Source organism: Centrocercus urophasianus, unplaced genomic scaffold, assembly GCF_019232065.1.
Source record: "Centrocercus urophasianus isolate 14NV4802_14NV808 unplaced genomic scaffold, USGS_Curo_1.0 seq_23, whole genome shotgun sequence".
NCBI classification, from domain to species: domain Eukaryota; kingdom Metazoa; phylum Chordata; class Aves; order Galliformes; family Phasianidae; genus Centrocercus; species Centrocercus urophasianus.
The window spans coordinates 16,415,863-16,433,528 of NW_024884789.1; the positions used below are offsets into that span (position 1 = coordinate 16,415,863).

The window sequence follows — 17,666 nt, forward strand, 5'->3', positions numbered from 1 at the left end:
CCGGGCCCGGGCCCGGAGATGAGGCCAGGATGTCGGTGTCAGGGCTCAAGGCCGAGCTGAAGTTCCTCGAGTCCATCTTCGACAAGGACCACGAGCGCTTCCGCATCGTCTCCTGGAAGCTGGACGAGCTGCACTGCCAGTTCGTGCTCCTGCCGCCGCCGCCGGGCTCCGGCCCTCCGCCGCCGCCGCCGCTCACCATCCACTGCAACATCACGGTGCGGGCCGGGGGCTCGGCGCCGTCCCGGGGGGCGCGGGAAGACCGGGGGTCGGGTGGGGGGTTCCGGCCTCCGCCGCCTCGGGGCCGCTCGGGCTGCGCGCTGCCCGGGCCCGCAAACAAAAGTTCGGGAGCGGGCGGTCCGCCTCGGGCCGGAACAAAGGGCGCGGGGGAGCCGGCCGGCCGGGGCCGTGCCGGGTGCGCCGGTCGCTGCCGGGCCGGGCGGGGGCCGCGGGTCTTCGTTGCCGCGTACTGGGGGCTCGCGGCGCGGCGGCCGTCCCCTGTCGGGGCTCCTCGCTGCGCTGGCGGCGTTTAAAGTTGTGCCGGCAGCGCTGTCAGACGTGAGGGGCTCTGTCGTTCTTTGCTTTTTCTTCGGTGTTTGTTTTTAACGAGCAGGAGGGATGCGAGATAAAACGTTCCGTACGCTAAGTCTTTAAAAGTTCACGGATAGGGCCTAAATCTGCTGGAGGGTTTGCGTGGATCGGTGTCCGACTCGTGCACAAGTGCTGAAGGTCTCCGTGTCGCAGCTGTGAGCGGACCTAAACGCCCTATCAGCGTTCAGCTTAGGAGCAAAACACTGAGAAGTTTTGGTTGGGTGAGCATGCAGTCGCGCTGTGTGTTTGAGGGAGGTGAGCTCCACAGCTCTTCTGTCCTTTGCCTATAAAAGTATGCAATTTCCAAGCAGTGTGGGGTGGAAACTTGTGCGCAAGTCCAAATATCTGAGTGCTCAAAAGATAGAAACGTGTGTGCAGACCAGGCGGGGCTGGCTGTCTTGGCAGGATGTTTGCTTGTCTTGAAGTTACTTTATTAAATAGAAAGAGACGTGTTAAGAGAGTTGTAGTTTCACAGCTGACAGCCTGGGAAGTCAGTTCTGTGATCTGCTTGCTTTACCCCATACGCTTGCAAAGCCTGAGATGTCATTTAATAGTAAAGTCAGCCAAATACATCAATGTTCTTGTGTTTAGATACAGTGCATCAGACAAGTGATTGTGCAGCTTTCCTCAGGTATTATTTATGTAATAGAAAGTGTTTCGTTAGGGAGCAGCCTGTTTTCTCCCCACAGCATGATCACAACTCTCCTAACTCTCTTCCTTAAGAACTAAGGGGAAGGTCTGATAACTGTGTCCTCAGCTGGCAGCTGAGTTCAGTGCCTTATTCCTTGTCAGGTGACAGCTGACAGGGAAGCCTAGGAGGGAGGCCTGAAGAGCTTGGTGCCTTGGATTTGTGCTGTGGTGCATTTCTGCTTCTGACGCTTTTCTGCCCGAAGTATTTTCAGAGGCAATTCTCTTGCTCCGAATAGAACTCTGCCCTCTTGCTTACAGCCTTGGTTTGAGGTGTGCCCCAGCCATACAGCGAGATACAGGCTGAGGTCACTCCTGGCCTTGTCGTGTCTTATTGAGGAAATTGCAACTGCAGTTGGCTACTGCAGTCACTTGCCCTAGAAATCAGGAGACTTTGTGTGTGCTGTCAGAACTGTGATATCTGCTTCCAAAAAAGATCAGGAAAAGATTTTTTCAAATTACAGACGCAAGACTTCTGCTTTAAAAAGAAGTTGTGCCTGAACTTCTTGAAACTTGTGTTTCACAGTTGCCTGCAAGCAGCTTGCTTGTTCCAGTGTTGATTAATTTTTGGCTCTTTGAGGTGGGTGGCTATTTACTTACCTGCTAAAAATAAGTGGGAGAGGGCAGCTTCAGATGCAGGGGTGGCACTCAAGAGGCAAGTGAGAAGCTCCTGGGAGAGTCAAAAAGAACGATAACTGCTGGACTTGTGTCCTGGGCTTTGGACTGAGGTGTTAGAGCTCACTATGAAGTTTTTCCTTCCTCTTCCTCCCCCAGCCAATGAATCTGTTGGCCCAGGCTCCTGCTCGCCTCCGGTTTATTTCTGTAGGTACTGTAAACTGGAAAGGTGTAACTCTAGTTTGCTGTGCTTCAGCTGATCTGCAGAGCTTCTGGAGAGCTGAATCAAGTTACCATGGGAGCTATAACTTGAAATTATGGTGCTAAAAAAAGCTGGTAAGGCTATAAAGATACTGGTGAATGTTTTCTTTGGGGAGGGCACTCACCCTCTGCAGTAGATGCTGCTACCTTAACAGTTTACATTTGCAGTGCACAGAGGTAACTTTGGTTGTTTGTTGCTTCCTAGAAGTTTAACCTCTACAATAATGGTGAAATTCTTGAGGCTATTTCCAAGAGCTTACATGGGTTGGAGCATCCGGGCAGTTAGGGATGCTGTTAAGGGGGAGAGAAGTGCAAGACTCAATAATTACTTTTTTTTGGTTGGTTTTATTCAGGCACCTCAGTATTTCAGCTGAAGTGAAAGCTGTCTAGCAGTGTGTACAGGCACTGAAGTTGGTGGATAGAGAATAATCTGGTAGGGAAGGGAGCTTCCAGCAGCTTCTGCACCGTGGCTGAAAAGAGGCTTGGTTACTCAGTTGCTCCAGTTCTCACAACGGATCCCTTTATTTTCTTGGATCTAGAGAGAGAAGGCAGAGGACAGAGCAAACAGTCTCCTGGAGAGGTGAGGGAGAATCTGCTTAGGAACTGCATAGATCTCCTCCACCAGTGCCCTAGACTGAATTCCACAGCTCAACTAGGAATCAGCCCTGGGATTTCTAAGATGATATTCGGAGTGTCTGCAGTATGAGTTTGTGGAACTGCCACGGTTGCATTTGCTGCAGCGCCCTGGGGCTGCTCTACCTGTGCTACTGAGCAGTGCTTGACTGTGTAGGGAGATGTGTTTTGCTTGATAGCTCTGCTACTTAATGAAGTGACAAACAAACATTTTCTAAATCTGCCTCCTTTCTGTTTGCTACCTGTGTTGGAATTTAAATGGTTAATTTGATTATTTTAAGAGACACTGTAGGGTGGAGTCATCTGTCAGAAACATTGCTTCTTGTGCCTCAGAACTGTCTGATTATTGAACTTGTTCAGGCTGTGCACCTTCACATTCCCTTTCTGTTGTGCCAGCAGTGGTGTCTCTGTTCTGGAGTCTGATTTCTGTTTTTTTTTTTTTCCTTTTTTTTTTTTCTTCTTCCTTTTCAGGCTCTTTTCACATAGCAGTAGTATCCCATTTGAATTCAATAGCTAGTGTCCTTGCCAAGAGTATATATTCTTGTATTTTTTGAGGTAGTATCAAATCAGTGGCCTTACAGTAGTGTGTTACTTATTGATCATTTAGATAAGTGTTTTTACTATTTGCAGTCTCAGTTTGGTACCTTATGAAACTTCAAGTCACAGTATTCCAAGGTGTGGTACAGTTCAATCTTTAGCTTTTTCTCCCCCCTGCTCAATAGCAAGGCTGCTTTGGACTCTAAAAAACAAAGCAGCACGTTTTTGGTTTTTTTTTCCCCCGGAAAAAGAATATTGTTTTTTAAATATATGCTGTGAAGAACCTCAACAATAGTATCATTCCAGTTGCACACAAAACTTCCACTGGAATTCTGAGTCCTTAAAGTACCTCTTGTAGGTAGGAATAGGGTTTGTGCCAGCTCTCTGTGGGAGTGGATTTTGCACCCAAACAGATCCAGGGCTGTGACATGTAATGATATCCTTCACACATCAGCAGTTTCAGTCCATGTGAGCAGGCTGACTCTGCTATACACTTGCTTCCCTGCTGGAGAGAAAAATCTCCTGCTTTAATGAAAAATACCCTGCTGCAAAATCAGAGTTGGAAGATACTTGGAAAGATTCCTGTGTATAGATAACTGCAGTTGAGGGGAGAAAACTTTATTTTCCCTTCTAATCAAGAATGGATGGAAAGATGTCACCTTTTGAAGCTTTTGGCAAGTTGTATACTGAAAGTGAGTATACTAGAACATCGCATAATTCTTAAAAGGCACGAGGTTTCAATATTAAACACACTCCTAGCTAATGCCTGGGCAGCTGACAGACTTTTAAGGAGGTTATTTATTTGTATGCAGAACTAACCGCATAATGAACGAGGCTTCCAATTCAAACCACAGATATGTTTTTAAACGTGACTAGGCACTCCATAGCAGGGCTGAAACCTTTGTCTTGCAGCGTGTGGATACAAGGGCTAAATAAAACCATACACAACTCTACCTGGATAACACATATTTCTGTAACTAGAATTAATTAGATATTCTTTGAGTTCTAAGGAAGGCACTCCAGTAACTTAGGAAAGATAATGCTTGTACACTAGAAATTGTCCAGTCTTATTTATCAAAACAAAATGCAAAGACTGAGTGTTCTTCTCTTTCTATACCAAGGCTGTAATTGGAAAAGAAATACTGTGAGGAGGAGGAATGGTTTATCTCTAGAAGACGTAGGACTTAACTCTCTGATGCTACAGCTTAGCTGTGCTATGTGTGAAAAGCTGCAGCCAGCACTGCAGACTTTGCAGGCCGGTTGCACTCTTCTCTGTATAAGGTGTGAAGTGTGCCTAAAATATCCTAGAATACCACAGTGGTGGGCTTCACATATCAGTGCTAGCATATGTTGAGGCTTTAAGAAATAGCACTTATTCCAAATAGGCTACTTACATGAATTACTTATGTAATTGTTTCAGAACTGGGGCTGTTTGTTGTCCTCACAGGAGCTCTCTCTGCCTTTCGATAATTGGAAGAAGTTTTATGGAAAAGAATTATATTCTCTTTACTCAGCACGCTTCTTTGTTCACTGTTTGAGAGGCTTTTGTCCAAGACAGAAAGATACCTGGTAATTTTCATGGGTTTTCTGATTTTCTGTAACTTTAAAGAAGCTGCAACTTTGACTGGGGTTACTCATTCACTTCTTAAGAGTCATCTCATGATTTGTGTTGGTTATTTGGTTTGTGTTGCCACCAATTTTCAGTTGGCATCTGTCATGGCTTTATGATTTTTTCTTAGTGGATAGTGTCAAAATTGAAGTGTTAACAATTGGCATTACCTGTTAATCTTCTTATGCCACCAGAAAGAAGGAAGAGGATGCGCTGTTAGAATTGATTGATTTATTTTTTATTTTTCAGTTTTTTCTCATTACTTTTTTTCATTGAGGAAGGGATAAAATTCCAACTCTTCTGTCAAGGCTTTCTGTCAGTGCAGTGTGAGAAAGGGAGTAGTGTGTAAAGCGTGTCCTGTTCTCAAAATAAAGTTGCAGTTCCAGATCCTTTATGGCAATCTGTCTGCAGTGGAACGCTGTGACATCAGGAGTTATCGATGGAGCTGATCTTTTGTGCTCACATAATGGAACTTCTTCCCATGAGACATGGATGAGAATAAATTTGTGGGCATTTGGTCTGTATTCTACCATGGATACTGCTCATTGGTAGTTTGGTACCCTCAATATAAAAAAAATTAGTGTTAAAAATTAGAGCTGATAGGAAGAACAAAGTATGATTGTGTCCTGTGTGCTTGGTAATCCTGCTGGCAGCAGACAGCAAAGGCTATGTAAATTGTGAGGTGGCCAGAACTGACTTTACTGGGTGAAGGACCTGGCTGGCACATGGAAATTCTTTACTGGGTCATTGTTGATCTGGATAATTTCCCAGTCTGGTTCACTGTGTGGCTGCACAGACAGCTGTACCAGCATAACAGAGGGCAAAGGAATGAGTGAATGCTGGGGAAGACTGCTGAAGCCAGCACTGCTGATGGGGAGCTGCTTGCCAAGCACTGTCTGGGCTTTCATTGGTGCTCAGGGACGCTTGTGTGTGGAATTCCTGAGCCAGCACTGATCCAGTGGGCTTATGCCAGTGTCTGATCTGCTACAGTGACAACTAAACTGAGAAAAGCAGCCTCCTAACTGGAGTGAAAGCTCGTTTGTAACATCAGTTCCTATCGGGAGGATGGAAGATAGAAATGTGGAGAAATTCTCTGGATAGTATTTGAATCATTTGAAAAGCAGCAACAAAGAAGGTCAAAACTTCTGAATAGGAACAGATGTTTGTAGAGGCTGATAAACAGAAATAACTGCTATTTCAGGTTTGCTTCAGTGTGAACCGCTGCTGGGCAGTGTCAGGTTGTTTGCCTCTGTATAGGCTCTATATTGAAAGGTTATGAAACCCTGAGTTCCTGGCTCAAGTTCGTTTATTTATTTTGGATTATGAATGGTAATAGATCATCTCTAATAGACTTGATAGTTTACGGTTTAAGAAACGTTCTGTATTTCTCCAGCTGTAAGCTCTGCAGAAGTGAAAATGACTGTCACCTGCTCCCAGAAGACAGCTGGAAAACTAAATGGCTGCTTACAGTAAGGAGATGCTGTGTAACATTCAGATGTCACGTCAGCCAGCATTCAGTGTGGTTGGAATTACTGGGAACAGAGCAGCTCCCAGCTCATCCTTGCTGGAAATAAGCATACTTGTTAGCCTATGTGGTGCCAGCTTCCTGTTTCCAGCGGTAGTCTTTGAGCGTGGTATTAAAAGTCATGATTCTACATGCTTTACCTTTCTCATTATCTCATGCGTGCAAGACATTCTGAATGGTGTTTGAAGTAACTGCAGAGAAACAAGCACAGGATTTCTTGAAGTTTAGTATTCTCCTTCATCCCAGAGCTCTCAGTTTTAACCCCTCTGAGAGTGTTTCACAACTGCAGATTTTCTGATAGCTTCTTTGGTGAGTATTCAGAAAGGGGGGGGAAGATGCGCTCTGTTGGAACTTGCATAGTGGTGTTGGAAGAAAATTGAAGTGTTCCTTTGCAGTGCTATTCAAGGTGTCAGGGGTTTCCTTGAATTTTGAGCTAGGAAATGTCTGTGGTAAGAGTGAATTGTTTAGCTTCTTAATGGTTAATGTTGGTGGAACTCCACAATACTGGAAATCCACATTCAAAGAAAAGAACAAGTGACTGTAATGAAGTAACCTGAAGGTAGGTGGCTTAGCAGCAGTCACAGCAGGTGTGAGAGGTTGGAGCCTGGTGTGGGGCTGCAGGAAAGAGGAAGGCTCTTGGTTGTGTGGGGGAAAGGCACCATGCCTTCATTGGTATGGAGTGGGTTGACTGAATGCTTGAAAGACCTGCACTTCTGAAGATAAAGAGACTGGAGAGGAGGAAGGGTAAGCCTGGGTTTTTGGGTGGCAGCAGAAGTGTCATTGGGCTTGGCATGTCCAGAGTGCTAAAGGCAAGAGCACATCTGCTGGGAAGAGCCAGGCAGGGGCAGAGCATGGCATGTTGGAACTTAGCTATAACTGCTGCTTCTAACCTCATTAGAAGCCATACTGGGCTTGATAGTGCCTATAAACACATTCAGAAGAGGTATCGTTTCAAAAACAGGTGATGAACAACTCTTGATTTTAAGTTGATAGTTTCCAGTAACTGAAATTCCTTCAGAAATTTGGACTTAAGGTACTCTGCTAGTGGTAAAAGCAAAGTACTGCAGAATCAGATTGTCAGAGCATCTTTCTCATCAGTGCATGTGTCCAGCTTCCTATTGGGTTAACCATTGCCAGCTTGAATGCTTGTGTAATGCACTGGGACTGTGAGCTCTCAAACACTCGTTCCCTGACAGCTGTTAGGTGAGAATACAGGCACGCAGGGATACATCTGTCAATGATACTGGCAAAAGAATGTTACTTAGCTCACTCTCTGTGTTGATCCTGAACAGCAGTTTCCATCTGTGGAGACCTCACACTGCTCCTCAGCAGCTGTCATGTGCAGTGCAGTCAGCAAAACCACGTGTAGTGTAGCTTCAGGGCTGAGCAGAGACCTGCTGCGTTTGACTTTGGGTCCCTACAGAAGCGTTAAGAGCATTTGCTGTGAATTTGTGTGGATGAATTGATGGCATATTGCCTTATGGTGGTGACCTGAAGAATAAAATGTTTATTCAAAATAAAGATAAGTAACTGTGCTTTTATCAGAAAAGTGACCGTTTTGCATTTATGCTTTCAGTTGATATTTTAATTGTGTGTGGATGTGGCATGCTGGGCAGCATACAGCCTGCTGCCTTTATGGGGTGAGTTGTTGAGCAGCTGATAAAGCAGTCCACTAAGGCTCATTTTCCAAAGGTATTGTGCAGTTCCACATGTGAGAATCAGCAGGTGGGACATCTTGAGTAGACAAAATAGTTTGAAGAACTGACTAAGTGTGAAGACTTGTTCCTAAGAAGCATATGAGCTGTGATGCCACATCTGCATTCATGTTTGTAACCATTTAAAGTTTTGTCTTTGCTGCTTTGCATGTGTGTGTTATGGCTTCTTCTAAGGTAATGATGTATGTGTGAGCTGTGTGTGTGCCTAGATAGAGCCATGGATGTAACACAGACATAGCTTAGGTCGTGTCACAAGCTTAGTGATTGTTGTATGTGCTGGATGGAAGGCAGCATTTAGTGAAGTCTTTCCTGGGGATCTTCACTGCCTTCTCCCTTCCTCTGTTTTTCTTTGGTAGCCTTCTGCAGTCAACAGGACTTGTTTGTGCAGAAAGCTGTACTTATTTTTGCTTGGAACAATTTGTGATTGTTACAGGTACCTCCATAGAGATGCAATTTGTGATGGCCTTTCCCTTCTGCCAGGCACGTGCCTTCGACGCTGACTTCTCTGCTGTGGCTGTATTTAATAACATAAACAATTCTGAAGCAGCACGCTCTGCTACATTTGCGTCCTTCTCTGGAGAATGTTTTGGAGAGGAAAGCCGTGAGTGTGTTATGATGTGCTTCTGAAGGTATTCAGTGATGCAGTGATGAACGTGTGAGCAGAACCTGCATAGGATAAGGGCTGTGGCATTCTGTCACCTGCCTCTGTGAAGATGTTTGAGCTTTCGTGGTGTCTGGAGCTCTGAGCAGAGCACTCAGTATTGTCTGGGATTGTCTGGCAGCATAGGCTGCAGTCAGTGAACTTCAAGGTGGTACTGCAATGATTTCTGTGTTTAAAAGATGCGTGCTTTTCAGTCAGTTGATGTAGGTTCCTTTCAAAGTTCATGCTTTGGTACAGATGTTGGTCTGTGACTTCAGGAAGACTGTAAGAAAATTAAAGCTAACAGAAGCTTGCTTTCTGTGGCTCTGGGGTAGGTAAGGATCTCTCTGTGGCTGAACTCCAGTGAATGAAGTGTGTCTTGCTGTTATGTGCATTTAGCCATGCAGCAGGTAATGGTATGTCCTGTGCAGTCTTCAAATCCACAAAGAAAGCAAAGTGCAGGTGTTCTGCTGATCAAAGGCAGGTGTGTAAGGGCTTTACTCTCTTCACCATGCCCCTCCACACCCTCATTAAATTTGACTTTTAAACCTCCCACTGCATATACTTATTTTATGTAAAACAGCATTGCTGCTCTGTTAGTTTATTAAGGAAATTAGAATTCTTTCGTATGTAGAAGTGCAGTTTTTCCCCTAAATGTGAAAATGAAGTGTCAGAATACTGTAATGTGTTCAGTGTCCTCTGGGCTGCATCATAAATGGTGATTTCTGAATGTCTTGGTAAGAAAAGAGATTCCCAGAGAACTCTTAATTAAAACACAGGGAAAATTTGTAATTAAGTTCTAAAAAGATGTAAAAAGAATGGTACTGATTTCTGTCAATGATAGAGATTCTGCCAAAGCTTAGGAAATGGAATCCAGTTGGCTGGCTTTTATTTAGCCAGTTTACTAAGGAGATTTCAAAGAGGAAAAAAAAAATAGCACTCAATCAAAGGTTATAAAAAAATCAAAGAAAATTAAGAAGTGGCAGTGAGTAACAGTTATTTTAAGCTGTGATGCTGAAGATGTAGGTTTAAGTGAATTTTCTGACCATTCATCATAATAAAATGTGTGGGCATGTTGTGTTCCTGTGTTAGGTGTAGCAGCTGTTGTGCGCAGGTTGTGGCCGTCTCAGGGATGTGAGCAAGGTGTTGTGGGGTTGGGTTGGCCAGGGGAGGGCTGTGGGCTGGGGGTTTGCTTTTTAATTTAGTAACTTCACACTCGAAACAGTGTTGTAGAAATAGAGAAGCAGCTGAAGTCTCATGCTGACATCAGGACAGTATTGCTGGGGGTTTGTGAAACTAGGTGAAGATTATTGAGCGGTGCAAGTAAAACAGCCTTGTTGGGTAATTAATGGTAATGCCAGTTGTTCCAGTGGCAGGAATGTCGAGCTTTTCTTTCTTTGTTTTTGTTTTTTGGTACATTTATTATGAGACTCAATCCTTTTGCTGTATTCTGCAACAGAAGCACCAGAAGTGTTGGTGTTGACAAAGCTCCCAGTCTGTCCTGGTGTTGATACAAAGACTCTGTAGAAGTGATGAGCCCATGAATTGTAATTCTATCTGGCTTGGCTGTAAACATCCAGCCTTTGTCCTCAGGCCTCAGTGCACGCTAGGTGTGATGTCATCCCAGCATGTCATGGCTTCCTGAGCAATTGCATGAGCTTTGCAAGCTGTACAGCGTGCATTAGCTTGAGAAAGCTGCCCAGATCTGAACGTTTAGCCTTTCTCTGTTGTGACGAATTTTTGCGTTTAATTGTAGAGAGCAGGAAAATGCCGTGTTACAGCAGTGGCCTAGAAGAGCTTAACAACTTAATATGGATAATAATGTGGTTGATGCTTTTGCAGCTAAGCTTGACACGCAGCGACACTGAAGGTCAGCTGTGCAGTCATAGGACCAAAGTAATCTTGTTTTTAGTCACTGGGAAATATTAATAATCAGTATTTTGAACAGCAGGTATCTAGTAGAAAAGAATTGTTCTGCTAGGTTAGTTCTCATGAGTTATGTCTTCATGTTTGGGAAGCTTGTGTTTCTTACATGATAAATGTGAAATCCATCTCTCCTTTCTATAGGATGCAGACACAGGAAACAGCTGAGTTAACTCTCAACAAAACAGGCTATAGTGCAGCTCAGTTCTTTGACCTCACAAACCACAAGCTCCATTTTTTGTTGCACGCTGGTATTACAAACTCATCAGCCTGTTTGTATGTCAGGGTCAGGATGTTTGTTTGAAGTTTGTGTGTGAATTCTCTATTTCAAAATACAGTGACTCATAGCTGCACGAGGCTCAGCTTTTCCATAAATATGTGTTACTTAAAGAAGGAAGAATTCTGTGCCATTTACATTAGGGTAGAAGAACATACTTAACACTGCAGGCTTGCCATTAAAAAGTGTTGCAGTGAGCTGGAAGTTAGACTTATGACTTTTCTGATATATATGAGTACTGATATATTTGAGTGCTTAACAGAAGCCTTTCAGATTAAAGCATGGTTTCTGTTTGTGTTTCAAAAGCTAAAGCAGGCTAAAAATGAATGTTTAATGTGTTTTGGGGATTTATAGTAATTTATATATGCTGTACATTCATAAGGCAGACAGCATCAAGTCCTGCTATGTTTCCTTGCATGCGGCAGGACTTGGAATGAGGAGGATTCTCATTCATTGAGAAGGCATCAGCGTGTTCAAGTAGCCTCTGTGGTGTGATAAAACACACAGTGGGGTTTCTTGCTCGTCAGACCTGAGCTGCAAGTCATGTCCTTGTCTGAGGAAAGATTTGCTGTAAGTGTTTTTAAAGATTATTTGATAGGCCCTCCAGACTAGGCACAGATAAGGTCTGCAGACAACAACCATCTTATTCTAGGTTTGCCCCTGGTCTCCTGCCAGCGGAGAGAGGAGCAACGAGGGTCTTGCTAGCACTTCTTGAAAGGCTGTCTGCTGTGCCAGTTTAGTGACAGAAAAGCTGCTTGTCATGGATTGCAGGTGGTTGTGGGCCACATCTGTTCTGTGCTGTGTGTGCTCTGACCATGGCTGCTTGTGTAAAATGAGATGGATTGCTAGTCCTATGAACCCACTTGCGCTCACTGTCAGTAGGACGCGTTTTGGTGCTTGCCAAACAACTGCAGGGATCCATTGATGTGTGTAGTACCTACTGGTGTGTGTAGTACGTACGGTGGTTTGAGATGACCTTCAACAATGGCAAGGTATGGTGCTTTGCTACCTGATGGTGCAAAGAAAAAAATGCATTTTTGGCATTGTCTTTTGCCTGCCTTGAAGGCAGGAAGTTTGAACTGTGTTGCTCTGGTCTGAGAGTCAATGCTATTTGAGCTGAACAGTTTGAGTAATCCAGAGGAGGTCTTAAGCCTCCATGTGTTGTTGCTGTCATAGATACTGCTTGGAGGAATCTGTATTCTTGTGAAAAAATAGAATAAAACTATACCCATGCTCTGATATGTTCTAGTTGTAATTCTATGTATTTTTTTTAATATAATCATCATCTCTACTGAATTTCTATGCTGCTTCTTTCTGCTCTACTTGCCCTCTGGACTTTAAACTTTTCAGTACTTTCTTACGAAAGTCCATTGTTTGATCCAGATGAGAACAGTGTAATACTAGAAGAACCAGTTATCTGGAATTCCTTTGACTTCTCTTGAGTTGCCTCAAGTTACTGCGTTACTTTTCTTCCATGTTACCCAGCTTAGGGTAAGATGAGATGTTATTGCACTGCCAAAGTTTGAATGTGAATGAGCTTTAAAAGCTTTGAACTTTTTTGTTCATTCATTGTTATTTTTTAAAAACAGGAATCTTACCCCTCTTCATCACCAATATGGTTTGTAGAATCAGATGACCCAAACCTGACTTCAGTCTTGGAGCGTCTAGAAGATATTAAGAAGAGCAATACTCTGGTGAGTATTGGTTGAGTTCTGGTGAGTTCTGGTTGCTTTACGTGTTTTTTTGTTCGAGTTTTTTCATATTAATGGTTCAGTTTAGAGTTTATTTTGGGGTCTTTGCAAGCATGAGTTTCCTCTTCTAGAGAAGTGCAAGTAAAAAGCAATCCAAAAGATTTAAAACAAAAAGAGGAAGATGACTTAATGCTTTTCACTGTAGTCACGTCTCAGCCCCAAAAAGTTTCAGGCTTTCTGAGAATAAGTAGAGAAATGCATCAGAACTCAATGAGGGAAAATAGTACTTTTAGTGTTTTCTTTGCATGGAAACTACATCAGCTATAGAAGCAAGAAGAGAGCTAAGGAAATGTTAAATACAGGTTTTTGGTCTGTGACCTCTGCCTAAGGAGACATAAGGCTGTTTAATAGTGGAAAGCTCAGCCCAATCACCTTTCTTCAGAAAGTCCTTTCTACAGAAGGGGATCAATGTGAAGCTGATGTGACTGTTAGCTTCAGACTAAAGCTTACCTGTATACAAGATTGCACGTGGAAAATGTTTGTCACAAATATGTGAAAGTTGCTGCCCTGAATTGCATGCAGGCACAGACCACTGATGTTTGTTGTAACGAAGCAGCTTCCAATACCAGAATTGTACTTGCCCATTTAAAAAGTGGTGAGTTGATGTAGCACCTGTAGATGGCCCACTGGCTTCTCAGCAATCAGTCCCACAGCGTGTAATATCAAAATGAAGACAAAATAGAGAAGGTTACTTGACAAAATCAGACTTTGGGGTCAAAAGGCTTGAGTTTGTGGGTACAGAGTGTTTTTTCTCCCTTCCAACTTTACCCTTTACACCCTCATCAAGGAAGTTTGAGCAGCTTGCACACGCCCTTCCTGTGCTAGGGTAGAAAGGATAAGGAACTGCCTGCAGAAATGAATGCCAAAGCTAATTTATATCAACTTAGTGTTTTGCTTTTTTTTTTTCTTTTTAAAGCTATAAACCAGTTTTCACTTAACTTCAGCTAAAGGTGTGTTGTTTCACGTTGCTTCAAACTCATAATAAAGGTTACTGTTAAAACAGTTAAAATGCTGAATGAGAAATGGCATTAAGCTCTCCAGGAGCTCAGCAGAGCAAATGTGCTGAATGCATTTCATCAGATCTCTGAAGTCCTTTGGTATTATTCTGCCCTTTCTGTTTGCTTTACGACTTCTGATTATCAGCTGTTTGGGAAACTGAAAAGCATGCTCTTCAGATGGGCATTAGACAGGCTGTGCATGTTGAAGCTTTTCACTTGACATGGTAAATTTTGATGTGGTAAAAACTCTCCTACGATACTTGCATGTTAGCCAAGCATGTTAAGTTAGCCAGGAAATGCATTTAAATTATTAATATGAGACAGAAATCTGCTGCCCCTTTTGATATGTCTCTTTGTTTACCACTAACACATACAAAATCATGCTAGGCACTGCTTAGAGCGTGGGGTTGACTCCCAGATGTGCCTTCTGGCCCAAATTGTCCTATAATTCTTTCATACATATGAACGAAGCATAAAGGATAACGATTAAGGTGATCCGTGGCCGAAGGAGCAAGGGTGTGAAATGAATTCCTTTGAGGGGAAAAATGTAGCAGGAAGGAAGACTGGTATCAAGTATTTTGCTTTAGAAATTAAACTGCAGTTTTTCAGTTGCATTGAGCTAACCCTGAATTGCAGACCTCTGCCAATGAAGGGGATCCCTCCTCTCAGCTGCACGTTCCTGCCTCCCTGTTTATGATGAAATTTGTGCTTTTGTGCTGCAGTGCATTAGGAATTGGTCTGTCTGGAAGCTTGCAAGTTGCTGCAGTGCTGTGTGATTACTGTGTGCCAGTGTTTCTAGGTTTGCTTCTGGAGCTGCCTTGCTGTGCCCTGAAGAGGGATCCAGGATGTGGTGTGTGGGTTTAGCTGGATTTTGTTTTTAAAACGTTGCTCTTTAAACTAGGAAAGTGGAATGCACGAGCATGTCCTGAGGAATACAGCCCTTTGATTGTTCCCAAGTGATTTGTGGCTCTGAGATCTGTGCCTGCAATGAACTGCACTGTCAGAGCAGATAATTCTTTTGCTCACTGCTTTTTTTTTTTCAGCGTGATGCGAGAAGAAAGAGAGAAGCCATCTTTAACTTGCTGTGTCTTTGGTATCCCATTGTGGTGGCTTTTATTATGACAACTGCAGACAGAAAGAGGTGTCTTTATTCTAGTACTTGCAGACTTAAATGCTGTAGGTTGACTGAAAGTTAATACCAACTTGCTGTACTTTAAAATATGTTCTTCTGTGGCTTGGTCTAAATAGATGCTTTCATGTTTTCTTTTTTTCATAGCTTCTCCAGCAGCTGAAGCGATTAATATGTGACCTCTGCAGATTGTATAATCTTCCTCAGCATCCAGATGTTGAAATGTTAGATCAGCCGTTACCAGCTGGACAGGCAAGTTAAACCTGAGGACACCTTATGGAAATCAAAGAGTTATTTTTTCAACTCTAAGAAAGATTACAGTGGAATGCTGAAAGCTTTTGTGTGAGCCAGAACTTAGATGTGATGCAATGTAGCAGGGTTGCCAACCACAAGACCAGGCTGCCCAGTGCCACATACAGCCTTGCCTTGAAGCCTCATACAACAAAACACTGTATGCTGCCTTATGAAGAGTATACATTTTACAACGTGCACTTGAATTAATTTGCTACTGATGCTTTCCTGCCTTTTCAGCCTCTTGCAGAGATGTAGGATATCAGGACCGTGTGCTGCTTTGGGCAGAAAGTATCTGCTTGAGGTGTCTTGTTTACTTCTTGTGCACTTGACAAATTGAGAGTTGTGAAAGGCTGCTAAATGTTCTGGTTGACTAAAATGTTTTGTGCTGAAAACAGAACTGGTAGCTGACAGTGAGCATGTTGTTTTTGTATTTTTAATAGGATTTTTGTCTGCTTTTGCTTGTACGTGTTAAGATGACAATTTCTAAAGACTCTTTTAGTGTAACAGATGGTTTTCCTGTGGTGACCATACTATAATAATGGCAAATAACTTGCTTGATTTTTGGTTTTCTGCCAAACAGTAATGCTATAGTTCTTCTCTCTTGCTCACCCACATGGCTGTGCAACTCCAAGGTCTGTAACGTTAGGAAGCAGCTTCATTGAAGAGTCTTGTTTATGCTCTGAAACTCTAAAATTAAATCATGGAAGAGTTTCACAGCTGGAAATTTTGGATAATTTTCAAGTTAAGAAAGAGGCTTTGATAAGTCAGACAGAAGATCCATCCAGTACCTTGCGTTGTGTACAGTAGGGGCATTCCTTACTTGTCAAAAAAAGGGTAAATAGAGGAGAAGGATATAATGCTTCCAACTATTTCTGCAGCTCAAACTTCCTGAGCTTGAAGTGGTATCCTGAAATGGAAAGCTCTGAAAAACCAACCCAGTGTACTGCTTCAGTATGTCATCAGATAATGTAATAACAGTGGCTATATAATGTTGATGGGTGCAGCAGTAGTTCCAGGTAGTGTGGCCAAGGACCATGAATTTATAGAGCTCTAGCATGTGTGTGCTTTCCAGTCAGAGCTGTGATCTCATTTTCATGGTTTGAGACATCATGAGTTATAACCCACTTGTTTATTGTATGTCACTGCTGTCTCAAAACTAGGATGTCTTTACCTGGATTTTAAGTTTCCATTTAGAACTTAATGTGAATTTGTGGCATTCTATTTATTTTTGTTTCATCCAAGTATTTCTTTGTTGTCATGTTCCAGGAAAGCATCTTTGTGTATCCTTCCATTTAAACTTCAATCTTCCGTAGACCTTGATAAATGTAACTTTCATATTTACTGTTTGCTAGAAGACTCCCTGATTTTTTTGAAAGAAAGGAATGTGTGCATTTAATGCAGTAACCTCCCTGTTACATTGCAGAATGGAACGACAGAAGAAGTTACGTCGGAGGAGGAGGAGGAGGAAGATATGGGTGAAGTATGTATGCATATGAGATTGTTATCCTAATCTAGTGGAATACTGGCATTGTGCTCTGCGGTGACTGGCTAATTATTAAGCCAAAACTGTGAAATATTGTCTCCCTAAACTTCAACAGAAAAGATTATTAAAAAATTTAGGACTGTTTCAGAACTGAAATGTTGGATCATATGCTCAGGATACTTGGAGGTATGAAATTGTCTTGTCTTGCATTTCCCAAGCTGCTCCATCTAATCATCAGCCAGAATGTTCACTTTGAATAAAAAACAAGTTGTTTTCTGCTATTTAGCTTTCTTGGAGGGCTGCTGTAGCCCTGCCAGGTGTGTTCATCACCCTGTGCCAGAAGCGTACAATAGCTAGGATTCTAAAATGAAAAACAGTCTGTTTTTGTAAGCATCTTGGAGATAGCTAAGTTTGTATGCTTTTGGAATGGACTTAAGAATTCCTTAGCTTCCAGTTTTCTACCTACCCACCCACTTCAATAGGCTAATTTACTATTTCTATGGGAAATCTTCATTTCTCATAGAGGTTTAATTGTGCTTGTTTTTGTAATCACAGGCAGGTTGTGAATCTGGCTCTCATTTGTATTGTAAGGGTTCCTTATGCTTCCCTTGAGTACTGTTGGCTGAATGAATTAGGTCAAAGCAAAACAGAAATGGCATGCAGCAATCACTGCAGTCACTGCTATGTAGTGCTGTGCAGTGTACTGACTGAACCTGTAAATGCCCTTAAAGAGTTTCCTTGAGTGAAGAGCATAGCTGTTAACAAGGAATCTTTCTCTGCCCTATAGGACATTGAAGATCTGGATCACTATGATATGAAGGAGGAGGAACCAGTTGATGGGAAGAAATCCGAGGATGAAGGCATTGAAAAAGAGAACCTTGCAATCTTAGAAAAAATCAGAAAAAATCAAAGGCAAGATCACTTAAATGTGAGTTAATGAAGTATTTTTTTCCTTTCCGTCTTCCTGGCCTTAAAACAGAAATGATTTTCAGAAAATAGAG

At 42.7% G+C, this 17,666-nt stretch overlaps 1 protein-coding gene across 1 annotated transcript in view; it reads left to right on the forward strand.

The window, feature by feature from the left end:
* Positions 1-6: 6 nt before the first annotated feature.
* The window catches only part of UBE2Q2 (ubiquitin conjugating enzyme E2 Q2), a 35,418-nt gene continuing 17,758 nt past the window's right edge, over positions 7-17,666 (forward strand). Inside the window, exons 1-5 of the mRNA XM_042824428.1 lie at positions 7-215; positions 12,600-12,704; positions 15,036-15,140; positions 16,606-16,662; positions 17,453-17,593. Of these exons, the coding sequence (XP_042680362.1) occupies positions 30-215; positions 12,600-12,704; positions 15,036-15,140; positions 16,606-16,662; positions 17,453-17,593 (594 nt within the window). The 5' untranslated portion in view covers positions 7-29. The remainder of the gene's footprint in view (positions 216-12,599; positions 12,705-15,035; positions 15,141-16,605; positions 16,663-17,452; positions 17,594-17,666) is intronic.